Source organism: Typopeltis vanoorti, chromosome 3 (assembly GCF_054136105.1).
Source record: "Typopeltis vanoorti isolate ZY-2024b chromosome 3, IOZ_Tvanoo_1.0, whole genome shotgun sequence".
Lineage (NCBI taxonomy): Eukaryota > Metazoa > Arthropoda > Arachnida > Uropygi > Thelyphonidae > Typopeltis > Typopeltis vanoorti.
Window position 1 is genome coordinate 128497728 of NC_143551.1, and position 22126 is coordinate 128519853.

Sequence of the window (22126 nt, forward strand, 5' to 3'; positions counted from 1 at the left end):
TTACTTGTTGCTACGTTCACAACGCAGTTGACATTTTCAACGATTCTGCTTATTTTCATTGCCTTTGTCATAGTTTTAGCAATGATCCTTAAATTTCATGTATGTTCACCATCATGCCCAGATCTCTAATCTCTTCCACCTCCTTCAGAATTTTACTATTAATTGTATACTCTACATCCTATCCTTGCTCGTGAAATTTCATGACATTACCATGTGCAGTATTAAAGTGGTAGCTCCACTTTTTCCCTATTCACATAAACTCTTCAAATACTCCTGTAAAATCACAATATCTGCTGTGCTCTTCATGCAGAGACAATGTAAAGTTCTTCCCAACTTTGCATCATCTTCATACAGTAGCTCTCCAGTTGAAGCTTGCTCTGATACCATTTAACATACAGGTTAACACAGCAGTGATCCCAAAAGAGAGCCCTATGGCACAGTGCTAGTGACCTTCCTTTTTTGGGGGGTACGGTCTCCCCCTGACCCCCATAGATAACCCATCAATACCTGTTTGACAGCCTGTTACCTGTCCAACTTGCTAGTCTCTGTCCTATTTGTTTCAGTACCCCAGCTTGTCATGCAGCAATCTTTCAAAGGTTTTTGAAAAATCTAACTACACCACTATGTATGTATTTCTCTTATTTAGCAAATTTGTCACTTTTTTTGTAGTACATAATCAGATTGCTAAAACATGCCTTTCTCTTATCAGACCCATGCTGGCCATCATACTGCTGTTATCAGTCAAATTCTGAATTCAAGCCCTCACTAACCTCCAAAACCTTAATCATATCCCAGACATACAGATCAGCTTATAATTTGTAGCCACAACTTATCTTCCCCTTTGTAAAGTAGAACAGTTTTACTCTCTCTTTGTACTCCATTGGGACCTTTTCTGATACAAGACTTATGTTAAACAGATATGCCAAGGGTGCCCTTATTTCACTAGAGTTTTCCTTGGAGACATTCAGTGATGTTGTCAAGTCCTACCACCTTATTAACATCAAGTTTACATATTTCCTTCTGCTCACTCACTGTCAGTCCCTCTTCCACCCAACCCTCTACTGAAACTCCTCATTGTGCCACATGACTTGGTCTCATGAGGATGAAATACTCAGATAGATTGCTCATTGAATACATTAGTTATATCCTTTGCAGCAGTTACCAATCTACTGTTTTCATCCACTGACATAATCTTTCCATAACAGTTCTTTCTTCTACTTGACATATGCCAAAATAATTAAGTTTTTTGCTTGATCTAATTTCTGCTCATGCTGCTCTTCCTGCCTTGCTCTTTGTACTTCTCATGTAATTGATTATTACCTTACCTCTTGTGTTATTTTCATAAGCCTTCTTTTCCAGATTGCATGCTTAATCCTCTTGATTCATTCATTCATTTTACTCTTACCTTATTTAGCAGTTTTACTTTTGGAATATACTCAGGCATTGTTGCTGTTAACATCTCTTGATCAATGCCAAAGCAGCATTTGTCTCCATTCCACTAACTCCTCTTTCCATGCTATAGCTCCTGTTTGCTTAAGTTTTCATACGTCTCCCTTCATGGTCACTATTGGAGGAAGATGAGACACCATTCATAATCACATCCTCTTGATAATATGATCATATCTATGAATCTCAATCCTCCTGTACCTTCCATTATCAACACTGAACATTATCGCTTTGTTACATATTGCTTATGCTAGTTATCCATTATCTATCTAGAAATTCATTCTCCATATTCTCTGATGCTATCTCTTCATCCCAATCAGTATTACCATAATTAAAATTGCCCTTCGCTTGCTCACTAAACCAAATTGCCTATATATTTCTTTGTGTCCACTTTCCATATTCCTTGTCTATAACAACATCTAAATATCTCATCATATCAACTTCTACTTCACACCATATTGCTTGAAAACCACTGCCCCCCCCCTTATTTTCCCCTTGTATCTTCATGTGCAGATATAATTCTCTTGCAGCACTCCCTTTCTCTTTTTGCCCTTCCTGTCCTCATGGAAAAACACCATACTTCCATATATTCCAGCTATTTTTGGCAAATAAACTCAATCAATGCAAAAATTTAATCTTCCTTATTTCAGATACTCCTGGTATTTTGCAAATAAGCATAATGATCCATTCTTGCCCTTTAACCAGTCTCACCTGTGCCACTCCTTATCTGTCTGCTCATCTTCTTTACCCCATATATTTCTGCAGAATTATATGTACTGCATTTATTACTATTTCAGAATCTCCTTACACTGTGTCTCCTTGACCCCCCCATTTCCCCCTGTCCAGCTTGCATTCCTGTTCTCAGACTGTCATATCTCGTACTACTCTCTCTCTCCTCCGTTCACAATCACTTGTTTTCCACTATCATGCTCTTTCATATCACCTGATTTCATATGATCTTATTCATGTCACTCATTACACTTCCTTCTAGCCAGTTCCCTCCAACTGACCCACACCAAATTCATATAATTGCAATCTATCTGTTTTATACAGTTCCATTCTTTCCTTAAATGCATTCCACACATTAACAAATTGCATCTCTTTTTTCCCTCACATAGCTCTGCCAGCACACAATTCATGATTTTTGTTTGTCTTCTCAATTCATCATTGAATGAAAGAGAAAAAGGAGAAATGCATTTGGTGGGTATGCAAATTGAATTACAAAATTATGTTGAGTAGCTGCTGTCCATGTTTTAACAGGCTGAGAGGAAAGCAGAGAAATGATGGATTCCAGCTTGGTGAAAGAATGGAATACCTGTAGAAGAAACATAAGACTGAAACAGACCATCTGTGAGGTGGTCATTGAAGTGCATCAATGAGAGAATGATCAATGATCATCTATACCACCCTTTTCTGTATGACATCAAATATTTTTAGAGTCGCTTGGTGCACTGTCCTAAATGTGAGAACAATATTCTAAGGGTGGGTGGATTTGAGATGCTTACTGAGTTAATAGTTGGTGGAAAAAAAAGCAGGTTAAGAGTAAAAAAGGATGCCAAGATTTTTAGAGGTTGAGGAAGCTTGAGTCTAAGAAAAGTTAGATTTAATCTTGATTTGTGTATTACCAAAAGGTAAGGGAAGATGAATTAAGATCCTTTTTTGCAAGAAAAAAAGGCATGACTGTTTATGGTAGCATCGAAGGTGACTAAAAAATGGCACAGAGGTCTGTCTTTAAGCCGCTGGCTTTAGAAGAGATTGAAGCTTGGGATGCTTGTGCATTGCAAGTTTTATGAAATGAGTGGAAGGATGGGGGCATATTATTAGAAAAATTATAGATAGGGCCATTGGTCTGTAAGAGAATTCATTTATACATAGGAGGAAGAGGATAGATAAGCAAACAGTCCTAGGGATACTCCTGCATTTTTAGAAAAGTCTGAAAAGAGGAAGCCATCCACCATAACATATAGGGATTGACTAGCTACAGAGAGTTGAATGCCAACCAGAGGATAATATCTAGTTGACAGGCTTAGGTGTTGGATGTCATTAATAACTTAATTTTAACAGTATTGTTGCAGTACCAGACAAAAACTAAATTATAAAAGGACGTTAATTAAGTGGGTTATATTTTGCTGGATTTCAAACCAGCATCTTCTAAGCAAAAGGTTACAGTTTATATGTGACAGTAAGTAAAACAATTCACATTGCAACAGACAAAAGATCTAAAGTTGTAATATTACACCCTCTAATGTTGCATAAAGGAAGTATTACAGTTGTGTAAGAGTTGATCTTAAGATTACTGTCCATAATTTTTTGGTAGATTAATGTAGCGATACTTGTTAAGGTAAGAAGAATGCTTCATAGCTATGACTGGCTCTAAAAAATAGTCTTTGATGTGTAATTACTTCTATGTAGCACATTAGTTTTCTTCCATCTAATCCTGTGTGAAGGGATGTCCAAAGCATGGTCTGCTAGTCCCAACTTGCCATAATAATGATTGCAAATGCATTTTTTATTTATTTATTTTTTTTATGTTCTCCAAGGCAGATGTTAATGGATCTTCCTGTCTATCCATAATAGGCTAAGTCATAGATAACTTCATACATTCTAGGATGTGCTAGAGAATGAAGTTTGTTCTTAGGAGAGTGGATCAAAGTTGCTGATTTGACATGAGTCTGAATGTGATGTGAATGTTATATTTTATTAGTACTTTGGTTATCTTTTTGGATTTGAATATATTGAATAGGAATAGTGGTGTTTTGTTCTTCTGTTTAGGGAGAGGGAAGAAAGAAAATATGATTTGGTGGGAGCTCTAGCCATTGGCCAAAAAAAGTGTGGCAAAGATAGTAGCTCTTCCTGGAAAGGGCTGCAGCATTAGAACAAACAGCCCTGGCTCTATCTGTAAGTGTTTTGAGAATTCCATACTTTTGGGTTTGGATGATGATGTGGTGGTTTATGTAGATATTAATAATAATAATATTATTTTTATCTGAGACCTCCAGGTAGTTAAGGACTCATCGAGGGAGGCTATAAATCACACAATTCAGCTGTCATACCTTCTCTTAAATTCATTCACACTAGATGCACTCACTACCCCTAAAGGCAAACTATTCCACTCACTCACTGCTGTGTGAGAGAAAAACCTAGCTCTTACCCCTTGAGAGAAAAACCTAGCTCTTACCCCTTTCTTGGCTGCAAACAAACTTCCATTATGCCCCTGTGTTCTCTCCTGACCTTCCATATAATGAAAAATTTCATCAGATGATATCCTATCATCCCTCTTTCTCCTGTTAACCAGAGTTCATAATCCATATACTGCAATCTATCCTCATAATCTAAATCCCATAATCCAGATATAATCTTTATAAGTCTTCTTTGCATCCTTTCCACAGTTTCCTTATCCCCCCTTGGAACCCAAAAGACTGAATCTGGTTGCAAAGTGCAATTGTATCAAATCCTTGTAAAGAGGCAAAATGATTTCTTTATACTTACTTATCAAAGTTCTCTTCAACATTGCAATTATCCTCTGAGTTGTATTTGCAATTTTTGCTGTGTGACCTTTGAGTTTCAAATTCCTATCAACCATTACACCAAGATTCTTAGCTTTATCAGTCTCTTGTGGCATTACCCCACTAATGTAATATGCTATTGAAAATCTTGCCATGCAAAAGTTCAAATCATTTTGGAAGTTCTGGATATCAATAGCATCTCTGATTGCCCTGTCTGTCTTTGCATCATTGACAAACAATTGTACATCTCCTGTTAGATCCTTTGTAACAGGGGTTCCCAACCTTTTTGTTTCCTAGAGCACATTCTAAAATACCGGTAGGGCGACGGGCACCATCTATTTTTTCAAGCAAATTTTTTGAATTCTTTTGTTAAATGAATACATACAAAGTTTACATTATAATCAAATGTTTTATTACTTAAAAGTTTACATTACATAAAAATTTAAATATATATATGTAAGTTAGTGTGATCTTTAAAATGATTCACTCATTTTGGGATTAAAAATCAAAATATTTCAAAAATTTAAGTACAAGACACCGTTAAAATTATGCACATATAACTAGCAACAGATAATGAACAACTTTGAATGCGCGTCTACTTTACATTGTATGCATTTAATACTTGTCATGTGTCATTAATGCATGCATCATATAGCATGCCATGAATTGTTTCGTGATGTGCACACAATTTTTTCAAACTATACGGCACACAGTTGAGCAGCAGCGGGCACACACAAATTGGTTGGCGGGCGCCATGGTGCCTGTGGGCATAGGGTTGGGAACGTCTGCTTTGTAATATCATTAATGTGTAGATTGAACAACAATGGTCCAATGACTGAATGCTGAGGTACACCACTAGTCACTTTAAATCTGGCAGATTCCCAACCACCACATACCACATTTTTGATATCCGTCTGTCAACCATCCAATGATCCAAGTCGAGAGTTTATATTCAATTCCATATTCTCCAGTTTATGCAACAGCCTTTCGTGTGGCATACTATCAAATGCCTTAGCAAAATCTAACATTATCATAGTGTATCCATTCCCTTGGCCATAACATTGTTATAAAATATGAGCAAATTGCTAAAACATGACCTTCCTTTAGTAAACTCATGCTGCTCCTTGCAGAGTATAGCATGAGTTTACTAAAACTCATGTTTGTCTACCCATTTCTGTATGTGAGTTCTTACCAATTTCTCTAAAATCTCCACTACCACACCAGAGATACTGATAGGTCATTAGTTAGACACATCAGTTTTTTGCACCACCCCTGTACAATGAAACTGTCATAAATTTCTTCCTCCTCCTGTGGTGAGGCCTAGCCAATTCAGTTGAGCATTCCTTTAGCAAATGTGCTAATATTTTATCTGTCCCTGTTGACAAATTCTTATCCAGATTATGTGACAGCTCTTCAACCTCATTTTCATGCGCCTCTAACTTTTCATCCAATGCACTATGCACCATGTTACATACACCTGGTTGATATATCTTAGCAAAGTGAGCACTCATTAATTGAACAATCTCATTAGCTTCTAACACTAGAGTACCATCTGCATTCAGTAAAGTTATTTTTTTCACATTCATTCTTTCTTTCTTTTGCTTGTAGCAAAAGAAATTGGCTATGCAGGCTAAAGGCAATTCTTTTGGATTGCCTTTAGCCTGCATAGCCAATTTCTTTTCGTACTTTGATTTAGGCTTTCCATATATTACTCGTTACTTTTCTGGTCTGCACTTTATATATTTCATAACTCCTCTCACTCTTATTCATATGATAGTTTTTCCACATCTTCTTCTTGTGGATCTCTTGCTTATCCATTTTACTCCCAACCTATTTATTCTTTGAACACTAGGGATACATTCAGATACTGCATCATTTAAGCAATTTTTTCAAATTTCCATGCATTTCTGACATTTTTCCCATTCAGTAACTGATACCATAGGAGAATACTATTTTTGATCCATGGGACCAAAGATAGTATTCTCCTAAGATGATCATAATTTCCAGCTTTTTAATCCAGCATATAAAATGTTCTAATGGGAACATCATTACAATTAAAATACATACCAAGAAAGCACAGCATAATCACTGTTACCAACTGGCAATAAAATTGTCCTATTCTTAACAGAGACCCCTTCTGACACTATGAATAAATCTAACAGTCTTGACCTCAAGTTCCTTCTTTCACAAGCTGCTTGAGAAAGTCGTCTCAGAACAATTCAGTGAATTCCTCTTCATTCTTATCATGAGATTTCTCTTCTACCCAATCAGTGTTTGAATAATTAAAGTCACCTCTAATGATCACTGTTTAGTATTATCCATAAGGCTAAATTGGTGATGCATTTCTTCATTCCCTACAATTGATCTGCCGGATCTGTAGCAACACCCCACCACATATTTCATTCTGTTAGCCTCCATTTCACACTCAAACTCACTTGGGATATTGTTTCCTTGCATATCTTCCCTAACTGAACTTAAGTCATCTGATATCATTAGTAGTACTCCCCCCTCCTCTGCTATCTCTTCTGTCATTCCTAAAAATAGTATACCCCCATTACTCATTCCTAGTTGTCATATCTGAATCTGATAGTTCGGTTTCACTAATGCCACAAATCTTAGGCCACATGGTATTCAATAAAGTAACGAACTCAACCCTTTGTTTCTGATGCTCATTTATATATAGACATAACAAATTACCACATAGCCTATTCTTATAATTAGATATGTAATCTATTGGGCCTTGTTGTAGAACTCTCTTTTCTCTCCCCAGACATACTCAAAAGCTCTGAACCCAAAGCATATATTTCCATCCCTTTGCCAGATGCATAACCATGTTCGAAGCCATTCATATCTTTATCATATTTGTGTAGCATACATGACCTCTAACACACATTTTTCCCATTCCTCCCTAGATGATCTAGTTTTCCTGACTCTCTGCATTAGGTCTTATCCTAATAAGTAATTTTTCCAGGCTCCTGATGCCAGAAAGCATCAGGAGCCTGGACAAATATCTTGTGTGTGTGTAGGATAGGATATGCAAAACATATGGAAATCAAGTTATTATTATTGCATTGAAATCTCCATGTAGCCCAGTCTCTTAATGGTAGCCCACACTGTTCATGTAATGCCTATCCCACTCATTCATATTTCCAAGCAAAAAAAAATAGTCCTGATGCCCTTACTTACCGTAGTTTTACTCAGTTTCCATGGATTGACCCCTCTCCCCCATTCTGCTTTTCCCCTAGCCCAGTGTTGAAAAGTTTCCTGTCTTAAGATCCTATAAAACTCATAAAGTTAAATTGTCTTGTTGCCTCTTTTCTGCATGTCAGCTAACTTCTGCAACCCTTAAACCTCTTAGTCAATCCTCATACAGAATATTCCACTGACCACTCGCCATCATGATCACTTGCTTCTGGATTTTCTCCATTTCCTCATTCCTAAGAAAGCCAGGTAACCAGACCTGTGCACAGTAATCCAGATGTTGCCTCAAGTCTATAAAGAGGAATAATACTTATCTCTGATCATGAGCCACTGTGGCCACTTTTGCAATATGCCCTTTAAACTTCAACTTCCTGTTTACCAATACTTCATCAAATCCTTACCTTCATCAGTTTCTGGGAGTGCAGTTCTGTCAATATAGTACACAGTAATCTTTTCATTCCAAAATGCATAATTTTACACTTTTTCATATTATATTGGTGTCCTTTATGAAAATTAAATAGCAATGGTCCATGCTGAGTCCTGTAGTACACTACTGATCACTTGTCTTTTCTGATTCTTCTCCTTTCTATATGCAGCTCCTCCACAAATCCTCATATCCTTTCCCATTCGCTCAGATTTGTGTAACAGTTTTCTATGTGGCATTCTGTCATCCACCTTTGCAAAATCCAGCATTATCATCAAGTAGCCCTTAGCCAACTCATCTGCCACTCTGTTATTTAAAAAAAAAAAAAAAGTAAATCATTATGGCATGACTTTTCCTGTCACCAAGTCATGCTATACCTGTATACAGTATCAAGTTATCCACCAATTACTGAATTTTGTCTTTGGCCAACTTTTTCTATACTTTTATCACTGCTCCAAAGATACCGATTGGTGTATAATTTTGTATACTTGTGACTTGAAGCTTCCCTTAAGCAGCAGAATAAATTTGTCCTCTTTCCATTCCCTTGGAGCCTTACCAGAGCTAAGACTTAAACAGACTAATCAGTAACAGTCAGTAACAGTGACGGTTACCTTTGACTTATCGCCCATGACCATCTTTCTTTCAGGATTCTGCAATATCCTTAGTATTGCCAATTCATCAACCTATATTCTCAAATTAGTTCCTGTCGCTACAGTATCTTCACCTGAGTGGTAGTCCTTTGCAGTATTTACTTTTCTTGAAAAGTGGTGTTTCGTTTACTTCTATCACCTCCTTAGAGTCAGCACTCATAGTTACCCAGCACGCTACTAGTTCTGAATTTTTTTTTGGATTTATATATTTATACTAGATCCTTAAGTAAGCTAGCAGTAGAGGAGTAATTTGCTTTCAAAAAAGCAAAAGTAGATGCTAACTTGCTATTAGATAGATTATACCTAATAAATTGTCTGCTTAATGTGTTTTGTGTTGATTTGTTTCATAGTTGCTATACATCATTACACACACACACACACACACACACACACACACACACACACACACACACACACACACACTGTAGTGTATATGCTCAATATGACCATGGCATAGTGTATTTATGAATGTATAAAATTGGAGCTGATGCTATCTTTGTATTTGTTGTTGGTATCATGTCTGATATATTCCAAATGCAGCCCTGATTTATTCACGACAAACTTTTCATGGTCGTGTGTAAATTTAATAATACAGTGGCTATTCCTATTACTCAGCTGGTGCCATGATTACAACAGAATGTAGTATTTCAATTATGAGTTTCATTGATAAAATAGGGGGAAAAATGCTTGTTCTTTTCTTACGTACAAGAATGCATACAGCTTTATAATGCTATCGTATAATTTGTAATAGTGTCTGTTGTATGATATTAATTTTTTTTTTCTCCTTAATTTGCCATTGCTTTTTATTTTAGTCAGTATTGCAAATAAAATTTTTGTTATTATTACATGACACCTCCAAGGAGTCCAAGGACTCATAGTTGGGGGGGCACTCGCACTACACACACGTCTCACTGTTTCTGCTACTTAATTCTCTAATTACATACAATTTCATCTACCACCAACAGTAGTATTTTTTGTGTGTAACTTGCATGTGTTCTCATGGCTAATTTGTCTGTATGTGGGATAAAAAAAAAGAAGTTTCTGAGAGGAAAATCCCTGCTACTCTCCATATGAGATCATGGTGTATATACTTTTTCACCTACAGTTGAAAAAGTTCATATAAAGATTCCTCTTATTGTTTCTTTATGGAGGATATATTTAACATGTTCATGCTGGATAGTGTCCTCATGTGCACCTCATCTGTGGGAACTAGATTTATTGTGTATATTTCTTCCACAACATCCAGCTGAATTTTTACAAGGTTTATACACCATGCTAGTTGCAACTTTTTCAGTAGAATTTTATTTATAAAATTAGTATTTGTAAAATTCTAAATGATATCAAAAATCTCAAATGCATAAATTTCCTGGAGCAAAGAAATTAAAAATATAGTACAAAAATCAAAAAAAAATCAGCTAACGCCTTTTTATTCCCGTATATACGGGAGTAAGCGAGGCCATTTAGCCCTATCTAACTTTTGGAGACTGAGTGGGCAGTTCAATCTCCACTGGTACCCAATCAGAGACAGATGGCCCAGGGCTATCACTAATTAAGCGGTACGCAGTGAAGAGAGACGGCTCAAATGTGCCGCCATCTCGTGGTCTCTAACCCTAACACAATATATTTAATGTCTGAAATAATGTGGGTTCTACGGTCGATTTTCTTGAGTTTACAGGACGAAAAACCCGAGTTTCCGGGAGGAAAAACCTGCTTGCCCATGCCAGAGATCGACTAACTCGGGAACCGGTCGAAAAAAGGCTTAGAAAAATTTCTTCTAGTCGCCGACTAGACTCGAAACCAAGACTTCCTTCGTGCGGCCTAGCGCGGTGGTGTGCAAACGCCACATCCACTGAGCTACACAGGCTCCCTTTTGTTTTTCAATTGCATGTACTATAGTACATGCAATTGAAAAACAAAAGTAAAGCAAAAGAGATCGTAATTGAAGTAGGTATGAATAACTTAACTAATAGTAAGTTCAGTATGAGAAAAGATATGAAAGGATTGTTGGAAAAAGTGAGAGTGAAAAGTGAGAAAGTGAAAATCATAAGTATATTACTTGGATATGATGGAAGTGAATTAAGAAGGGCTATGATGGTAAATGATTCAATGCATAGTCTGTGTAGAAAGAAGCACAAATGAGGGTTTTTCGATGTGTGGAATGAGCTTGAGGGAAGAGTGGATTTGTATAAGAGGGATGGCCTACACTTGAATGTCTTTGGTATCAGAGATCTTGAGAAATTATTAAATGGTATGAGATCTGCTACAGAGTTGGGGAAACTAGTTTATGATGGGAGGAATGGTGAAAATTTGTAAGAGTAATAATGTTATGTAACTGTGCTAATGATGGGAATGGACATTATCATGGAAATGATTGAGGAGAAAATGATTTTTTGTTTGTCTGGTTCAGACTTATCAAGCATGTGCAAGTTGTCTTTGTCATGCAGACCACAGAGAAGAATATACAAAAAAGCATGCAGGTAACTTGTGTTGGTATACAAATGCTAGGAGTTTCAACAAAGGACTAGTTTGTTGCCTTTATGAGTACATTAGGACCTCAGGTTAGCATTAGTGACACTTGTCTATTAGAAACAGACATATTAACTGGTATTGAGTGTAAAAGGTACAAGATATTTAGAAAGGAGACAGGATAGGAGAGGTTTGGGTGTGCTGCTAATGATATTGGATGACTTAAATTCAGTTAGAGTTGAGACCTACTAATAACAGTTTTCTATGTGGTAGTGAGTTTGAAGGCCATCTGATGTGAGGTAGAGTACAAATACATAGTTGGGTGTCATTACAAACCTAGTTAATCGGTTGCTAGTGACAAAGAAATGCATTATCAAATAAAAATTATGCATGAGAGACAAGTAATCATAATGGGCTACTTCAGTTATCTGAACATTGGTTGGGTAGTAGCGAAATCTTATGAGAAGCAAAAATCTGAATTTATTGAGCTGCTATGAGACAATTTCCTCAAGCAGCATGTGACGAGAGGAACTTGAGGTCAAAGAAATGCTTGGGGGGGGGATTCAGTTAAAGATGTAACTATTCTGCCACTGGTTGGTGACAGTGATCATGTAGTAATAATTTAGGAAGTCATTAAGTTTATGAATGTTCTATTCACAAAAGGCTATGTGCTGTGAACTAAGGAAAGTATCATCAACTGAGGAGTACACTGGGTTCTGTGCCATGGTATTGGTTGTTGGATGGGAAGGATATTGTCAGTGCATGGGGAAATATTTAAAAAATACTTAAATGATGTAATATTGGAGTGTGTCCTTAAGAGTTCAAAGAATAAATAGGGTAGAAGTGAAATGGATATGTAATCTTATTAAGCAAGAGATTTGTAAAGAAAATATGATGTGGAAGGAGGAGGTTGTGCATAAGGATGATATCAGTTATTAAAAATATTAGGAGTAGGTCGATAAAGAGGAACAATAATCTGCTTGTCTTTGCTTGTCAAAGTATTCTTCAGTAACCAAGTGATCTGATGAGTTACTTTAGCCACCTTTGCTATGTTCCCCCTAAACTTTAACTCCCTATCCACTAGCACTCCTAAGTCTCTAGCTTTGTCAGTTTCCTGGAGTACAGTTCCACCAACGTGGTATTTTTCTTCTTCCTTTTTTCCTCTTTTACCTTGCAGTGTCAAGGTTTGTTTTCTATTCATTTAACCGCAATTGTACTCAAGGATAAGGTGATCAGTCCTACGCCTTCTGGTGTATCCTATGTCTGTAGAAGCATTCTCAAGGCTGGTTTGCCTTGTGGGATGAAAAACCCTGTAGTCCATGCCTAAGACTGACTAACTTGGCTATGTCTGAGAAAGATCCTGAGCTCCTCACGTCAGTGACGAGAATCGAATCCAGGACACTCCTTTCCCAGGCATATGGTTACAATGTATGGCGTGAAAAGATTACTAGCTGTAATCTATACAGCTGTAAAGATTACAGCTTATTTTCTTATTACAGATTACTTTCTATACAGCTAGTAATCTTTTCACTCCATAACCTTACACTTTTCAATATCAAACTGATATCCATTCTCTTTTGCCCAGTCTACCAACATGTCCGGACAGTTCATCGGCGACAATTCATCGCAGAGAAAATTCATTGTGGAGACTATTCATCACTGGAAATGTAATCATGGGGAAAATTAATCACGGATATATGTGAAAAAAAAAATTTCCTATATGAGAAAAACTTTTTAAAAATATTTAAAAAAAAAATATATTTTTAAATTTTATTCTGATATTGATTTTGTATGATGATGCTGTTTTTTAAACATTAATTTCCCCAATATCACATAATTTAATCATTTATATTTATCAGGAAATAATATAAATAAGAAAATATACAAAATTTGCTCATTTGTAATAATCACAATTTAATTTCAGTATCGGAATATTAAAAGTTATCTGGTACAATTACTTTGGCAGAATAACAAATTCAAATAAAAAGAAGGTGCACACATGTTACCTAGCAGTATTTGTGTGTGTTGATAGTTTGGAAGGGAGGGCGATAAGCCATCAAAGACAAAATACAATTTTAATTCTATTATGAAAATTTTGGAAATAAAATTTCATTTTGACGCATGCACCTATACATGTTTCAAACAATAAACTGCAGGGAAAGTATCGCTACTTCAAAATTGCTGCAAAATATCAAAATTAGCAGAAAATATGAACATAACGGTTTACTTTATAATAGCCGTTCATTTCAATATGTAATGAGCTATTCCAGGAAACCAAGAAAGTTGAAGTGCAAAGAACTACAGATTACGTTATAAATATTATCCATTATGTGATATGATTCAAGATTTATGTATGATTATCTATAAGGTAATATCATAAAAGAGCAAACTCTCATGCAATCTGTGAATTAATCTTCTAAGATTATGAATAAAAAATAAAGAAAACAATTTGTAACAGATGGAGGTTGTATTTATTTTAAGATTTGGATTTTTATGAATTTATAAAATAATTGTTTCACAAAAATAATGATCTTGAATCAAGTTCTGGAAGAATAAAATGTATTGGCGATTAAGATAATTATCAAAAAAAAAAAAAAATGATAGTGGCATTGTTCTCCAGAGTGATACAATATGAAAGGATCTCTTATTTTCTTCTTTTTATCACTGGTATTAAAAACTATAATTATACAATAGTTACTGAGCAAACGGTAAGCAACTGCGTTTCTGACAATAGGTAACTGAACATAGCTACATATGCGAGGTAATCTGGTTAAGTGTTCTTGTCAGTGTGAAGGATTATCGCACCTTCTAATGGGTATGACAGTCAAATGCACTTGATATCCATGTTTTTTCAACAGGCGGTCTGACTCGTATCACACACGTCCTTGCTGGTTGGGAGGTTAACCCTGCAGAGATCATGGTCAAAAAAATTGCATCTTAGGTCACGTGTATCTGAGAAATATATTCATTACCAGTATGTGCTGAAATGCGATAAAACTTAAAAAAAAACAAAAAACATTACAAATATAATACATGATGGTTTATTTATTTTCATTTACAATCTAGAAATTATTGAAAAAAAGAAACAAATAAAAAAATTTAATTAAAACAAATTAAACCAATACCATACAATACTGACATCGGAGTTCGCAGTATCTCTCAGATACAATTTACTATTGAATATCATACACCTCTACATAACATGTGTTAAACCAAACTGACTTCAATTTTCTAACAAATAACGCTTTCAGCAAATTTTTTCTGCAATGAATTTTCCCTGCAATAAATTTTCCTATTGATGATTTTTCCTCTCGATGAGTTTCCCCGTGATGAATTTTCTCCGCAATGAATTCTTTGTGAACAGTCTACCGATCTCTCCAAATCATCCTGCAAAATTTTGACATCATTTGTATTAACTATTGCTCTACCCAACTTTGCATCATCAGCAAATAACTGAACAGTTCCTCTCAGATCCTTTCCTATATCGTTAATGAACAAATTAAACAGTAATGGTCCAAGAACAGAATCTTGTGGGATGCCACTAGTCACATACCTTCTTTTGAACTCTACTCTTGAATAAACTACTCTGATATCTCTCCATCAACCATCCTCTTATCCACCTCTGGGTATGTGGATGACAGGTGTAGAAGAGATTGTTCAACCAATGAGTGCTCATTTTATTAAACATTATCAGCTTGGTGCAACATTGAGCGCACTGCAAACTCTTCACTAGATGGAGAAACTCAGGTGCAGGAGAAGAAGGTGCTAGAGCTGTTTCATGCACAAACTGAATAAAAATTTGGCAATAGGAACTGCAATATTAGCATGGATGCTAAGTGTGTGTTCATCTGAACTAGCTATTCCCTTGATCAGTCTCAGACCAGAGAACATTTCATGAGAGTGAAAAGAATGTATGGTAATCCCATTGCATGTGGGTGGTGCAAAGACTGGTGTATCCAATTATCGACAAGTCAGTATCAATGGAATGGCAGTGGTGAAGATTTTGGAAAAGTTTGGTCAGGCTTGCATACAGAAATGGGTTGACAGAAAATCTATACTTTGCAATGAAAAGCATGTGTTTACTAAGGGAAGGTCATGTTTGAGCAACTTGCTCACATACTATAATAATGTTACCATTGAGGTAGACAAGGGGGGAATGGATACACCATGACACTTTTGGATTTTGCTAAGACTTTGACAAAATATAACATGGAAGACTGTTGCATAAACTGGAGAATCTGGGATTAGATTATAAAATATTAATGTGGATAAGAGGATTGCTAACTGGCATACTCCATGTTGACAAAAGTATTTGGACACCTTACATACTATGCAAATTTCAGATCCTACCACATTCAAATATTCGGGGAGTGTCTGTATGAGTCTGGTAATAAAAGGTGGGATGTGCTTCATGTTTTGTGCTGTACTTGATGTCAAGATGCCACATTCAGCTGAACGGAAAAACTTCCAACCTGTTATGGTAGTTTGGTGTCATGTCAGTGGTCTTTCTGTCTGTGGCATTGCTATCTGTCTCAGTATACCGAAATTCACCATTGCTTATATCATTCGTAGATGGTGCTACCACAATAGTAAAATGGCGTGGGAGGCCAGCGATACCCGCTGACCAAGATCAGCAAACTCTGTCTCATCTCGGAATGTTCGAGCATCCTACACATCATCAGTGGGAGACCTCATAGTCAACCTGGGAAATGTTGCAGGGACATCTGTCAGTACTAGAACTGTCCACAAAGAGTGGCATTTCTTAGGTTACCATGGCAGAGCTGCTGTGAACAAGCAAGTCGCACATCAATGCCAACCAGTGTTTGGACTGATGTCTTTCATGCCATTCCTGGACTGTAGATGATTGGAAAAGGGATCTGTGGAGCAATGAATCATGCTTCCAAATGTTTCACTCTAATGGTCATGTTTGGATCTGGAGATTACCTGGGGAACAGCTCTGGCAGAACTGCATCATTCCAACATTCAGGTTTGGTGGAGGCTTGATAATGGTATTGGGATGTTTCATTTGGATGGGGCTTGGTCCATTGGTAGACGTGACCAAAACCATGATGTCTGAAGGTTACCTGGACAACTTTGTGCTTCTTACTCTGTGGAAGTACTTTCGCAGTGACCCCTGCATGTTTCAGCATAACAATGCTCCATGTCATACTGTACTGCATGTCCGAGACTGGTTTCCGCAAAACAACCTTGAAGTGTTGGAATGGCCAGCTCAGAGTCCATACCTCAACCCCATTGGACATCTTTGGGATGAATTAGAATTCCGGATTTATTCCAGCAATGGGGGTAGCTTTGCATGAAGAATGGAAGAATATTCCTGTTGCAATGTATCAGAAATTGGTTGAAAGCATGCCCCAAAGGGTAGTTGCTGTCATTCAGGCCAAAGTTGATCCCACTTGGTATTAGAAATGTAATTAAAACACTTTTTTTAAATCACAACTAGGTATCCATATACTTTTGTCAACATGGGGGGAAGGGGGGAAATTGTGAGTCTGCAAGATTTAAAGTAACCAACACTTCTTCGAGGATCAGTCCTTGGTCCATTGTTATTCAATCTACACATTAATCACATTAGGAAGGATTTGACAGAAGCAATACAGCTATTTGCTGATGACACAAAGGTAATCAGGAATGTGGCTGATATGCAGTACTTGCAGATTGAATTCAATAGACTTGGGAATGTGGGCATGTGAGAGTGGCTATCAATTCAATGTTAGTAAATGTAAAGTCATGCAGTTGGTGTGATTAGGTATCTGTCATAATATATTGCTAGGATTATGCTAGAAAAAACAGATTAGGCAAGATAAAGAGCTGAAGTAGACAAGAAGTTGAAGTTTAAGGGCCATATTACAAAATACAGCTCAGAGGATAATTGTAATGCTTAAACACACCTTGACATGTAAATATAAGGAGGTCATTTTACCCTTTAAGGGTAAAATGACTTCCTTTATAAGGTCCTGATAAGACCTAACTTGGGCACAGATCTGATCTCCTGGTTTCCATGGTGATTCTGATACAGTGGAGAGAGTGCAAGGAGAGTGTTATAAATGATATCAGAATTGTGGAATGCTGATTATGACAGACCGGTTTCGAACTTTATTGAGGTCTCGTCAGTGGCCCTTCCCTTAATGCATAGCATTATACATGTCTGCAAGGAGATGTGCTTAGCATTATGGGAGATACTGAGACAAGGAGTGATGAGAGTGATGACTTCCTTTATAAGGTCCTGATAAGACCTAACTTGGGCACAGATCTGATCTCCTGGTTTCCATGGCGATTCTGATACAGTGGAGAGAGAGTGCAAGGAGAGTGTTATAAATGATATCAGAATTGCGGAATGCTGATTATGACAGACCGGTTTCGACCTTTATTGAGGTCTCGTCAGTGGCCCTTCCCTTAATGCATAACATTATACATGTCTGCAAGGAGATGTGCTTAGCATTATGGGAGATACTGAGACAAGGAGTGATGAGAGCTTGGTCCACCTTTACCATGAGTTGCCTTAGTCCTAAAGATACTTCAGGCACAAACTTTGTTTCCTTACACTTGGATAAAGGATTAAACTAAATTTATTATACTCTAACCAAGTGGGAAAAAAAATTATCGAATTATCAAATGTAACGGCCTAACTGTCACAAATAGCTAACGCTATCTCTGAATGGATACCCTTCTAACATTTTAAACAAATTGCTTTTTAAAGAACCCCCCCCCAACAATGTGGAATGGAGTCCCAATGTGTGTCCACACTGTCAAACCATATATTAATTCAGTTTCCACAAAATTGGCAAGAATGTTAAAAGCTCATAACATCAGAGTAGTTTTTAAACCAACTACCACAATCAGACAAGGCTTAAGATCTCCCAAAGATGAGGTACCTTTCTTCAAATTTCCTGGAGTATATGAAATTCCATGCATGTGTGGATGGAATTTCTTATTCCATCCACACGTCCAATGTAAGATATTCTGTCTGTCCAATGTAAGATATTCCTTTCTTACATTGGACAGACTTCTAGAAGTTTTGAAATAAGACAGAAGGAACACGTGGGGGATGTCAATCACAATAGAATCATCACATCTGGTTTAGCTCATCATTTCTCAACATCAAATCACGTTATAGATTGGAAAAACAGTTCTATGCCTTACATCGAGAATGACTACAGACAGAGAACTTTCAAAGAAGCAGCAGTGGTGCTATGCACAGGCAATAATTTAAATAGAAATCAAGTTGCTATTCTTAAAGACATGGAAATGTCTCATCAATTCTCTCAGTTCAACAGAACTACAATATGCGAAAAACTACACAACACGTGGTCATGTACCAGATTCTGGCTGAATTATTATTCTGACACAAATTATCAAATGTAACAGCCTAACAGTTACTAAAATGTATGTTTTCATGTAACTTGATGCATTTGTTTTCACACCAGTACAGCCTTGAAAATGCTAGACAGTGGCTAATGAAACTTGTTGGCTCTTTGTATTTGTTATCATTAAATCTTATGGTCTTTTAACAATAAAAGTTCTCAGTTTTATAGAAGTTAATTATTAATAATTATTTGACAGTAATGAAAGTTTCTATTCACACCTGTTGTTTCTCTTCCTGATATTTGCCACTCTCACATGACTCATTAATGATGGTTCACATATTTACACCTTTTAGTAATTCAGATATTCCAACTGAATAATACAGCATTCTCCTTAATTGTTTTCTAATATATCCTGAAACAAACACAATTATCCTCTCCCCTACGCAGATTTGGTTACAATCGTGTGTGTGTGTGTGTGTGTGTGTGTGGAACATCCATCAATACCCAAGGACGAAGTTGTAGTGGGTGCAGTGTTTTCTTTCACTTGGCAAGAAGATTAAGGTGGTGGAAAAAGAGTTCTGATTGCCCCTACATGAACATGTTAAAGGAGGGTGGAGTATAAGTTTTTTTTGGTTATCAGAAGGGGACATATGGCTTAAAAAGAGGTTGAGAAGCATAACTAGTCTAGGCTTTAAGATCAGATCTGCTTTTGATTTGCAACTTACACGTTGAGAAATCAATCTTATTTAATTATGTTAAGCTTTACTAAAAATTGCAAGTATGCAAAATTTTCACATAAACTGCTTTCATATTTTTAATCAAACATTTCTCTTATGTTCAATATATAAATGTTTAGGTACAGTCATTGTGCATTATTAATAGTATTATACTTTGTTGAAAACTGTAATAACATCTCTCTCTCTCTATATATATATTTATTTTATTTTATTTTTCTTTCTCTCTTTAACAGGCTGGTATTCATATAGTAAGACAGACAGATTTTGTACCAACAGTAGCATTACTTCTAGGAATTCCTGTACCATTCTCAAATCTTGGTTCTGTTATTCCTCAGTTATTCTACAGTTTACAACAACAATTTATCCACTTTTCATATACAAATTCTTGCATGGATCCTTCTTTATACCCATTGCTTTCTGCTGTGGAAGTGCAATCTCTCAATGTTGCACAAGTATATCGTTACCTGGAATCTTATTCACATACATTTTCAGAATTTCCACCTGAAATTCTTTTGGAGAGTAAACGCATGTTTCAGCTCATAGCACAAATGTGGCAAAACTTGAGCAGCAGCTGTAGAGACAAATCTGAATCCCAGTCTACTTTATATTATATACTAACAGAGTACACAAATTACCTCATATTTGTAAGAAACCATTGTGAGAAAATGTGGGCTGTGTTTAATCTTTCTTCAATGGCTGCTGGTTTATTGATTCTTTATCTGACAACTCTCTTAGTAATTTCACTTGCAACAGTGTCTTCTGATTTTTCTGTGGTATTTTTGGCAACATTAACAGTTACCATTAGTGGAACTATGGGAATTGTGATAGCTTGTTTAAGTTTTGTATTTCATTTAAAACTTGAAAATCAATTTATAACCTGGGGTTTATTTTTTATGGCTGTGCTCTCATTACTAGCTGGATTATGGTACCAGCTTCCTAAGGCCTGGTTTGTTATAAGAATATCTGCTTTCGAAATTCGAGCTGTTATCGCTAATCTGATAATCATTTGTTACTTCATAGCATCCTTTTCAAATAGTTTTGTGGTAAATGAAGATATTATAGTCCAGTTCTTTCTACAGACATCACTGATTGCTTATATATTGCCTGCATATTGTTCAGCCAATAATCACAAATATAAAAAAACTAAAAAAGAATTGTTTGCCATAACTGTTAAATTAGTACTCCTATTTCTATGCATTATGCTACTTGTTCGATCAAGCAGTGGCTTCAGGAAGTGTAGAGAGGAGCAACTTAATTGTGAAACATCACCTTTTCTGTTTCCATTATCAAGTGTGTCTTCCAAATGGAAGAGTTATTGTGGAATACGTCTTCTTCTGTCTTGGATTTCTGTAGTAATTCCTTTTGGTTTATTACTTTATTGGTTACACTCCTTTGTATCCTTGAATCTTTATAGTCCAGCTGTGATTTCTTTGTATTATGGTATTCCAACTGTATGTATATGTATGTGTCTCAACTGGACAACATCTTTGGCATCACCTCAGATACTGGAACACATTCTTCACAATAAACAGGTCAGTGTTGTAGAGAATAATTTTTTATATAGTACTTAAATATTGCAGAAATAACTGATACACTTAAAATAGCAACAGACTGATTTTGACATTCAATTTAACTCATGATTTTACATTATGTAACCACATTATCAACTAAACCTAATCAAAATTCATATTATTAAAACTTGGGCTTCATCATTCTATACATTTATACAGCAAGAATACAGATAGGTATCATTCCTTCGCATTGACTGTATTAACCAAATTAAATAACTGTTGTAGCCAAGTGGAGATTAAAATCAATTTTAAAAATGATAAACTGCAAAAATCAATTGCATTCTTATCAGTAAACTTGTTCTATGGATTCTCTATTAAGAAATAATTAAATGCAGAGAAAAATTAATGCAAATTAAATGTAGAATAAGGCTGGCTTAGTGGATGACAACTAAATAAATTTAAACTGAAAAAAAAAAAAATAAAAATAAAGGTGGAAATCAGCCAAAACACCAGATTGTTTTGAATACCATTTTGTATACTGCTAATCTTAAAACATATGATAGGTATGGCTTTTTGGAAGAATTGATAGGAAAGTAGTAATAAAATCTTAATTATGTTGGACTTAGTATTTTACACCCCCCCCCCCAAGAAAGTATGTTTCAGGAAATAATAATATATCTGAGATTAGGTTAGAAATATTAGCCAGCCTTGTTGGCCAAATAGAAGTTTCAAATTCTGTCAGGGATGTTTGTGAATGTCTTCAGATGGGAAGATGAATTCCATTGCTTTGTGTGAGACTACTACCCTGCTTATTGGATGACTGAAATGGCTAGAAAAAGTTCCATATTTAGTCTCTACAA

General features: G+C 36.1%; 1 protein-coding gene across 1 annotated transcript in view; it reads left to right on the plus strand.

Annotated features, from left to right (window-relative positions):
* PIG-O (phosphatidylinositol glycan anchor biosynthesis class O) overlaps positions 1–22126 on the plus strand; it is a 151359-nt gene that overhangs the window by 58601 nt on the left and 70632 nt on the right. Inside the window, exon 4 of the mRNA XM_090415991.1 lies at positions 19989–21287. Coding sequence (XP_090272117.1) covers positions 19989–21287 — 1299 coding nt within the window. The remainder of the gene's footprint in view (positions 1–19988; positions 21288–22126) is intronic.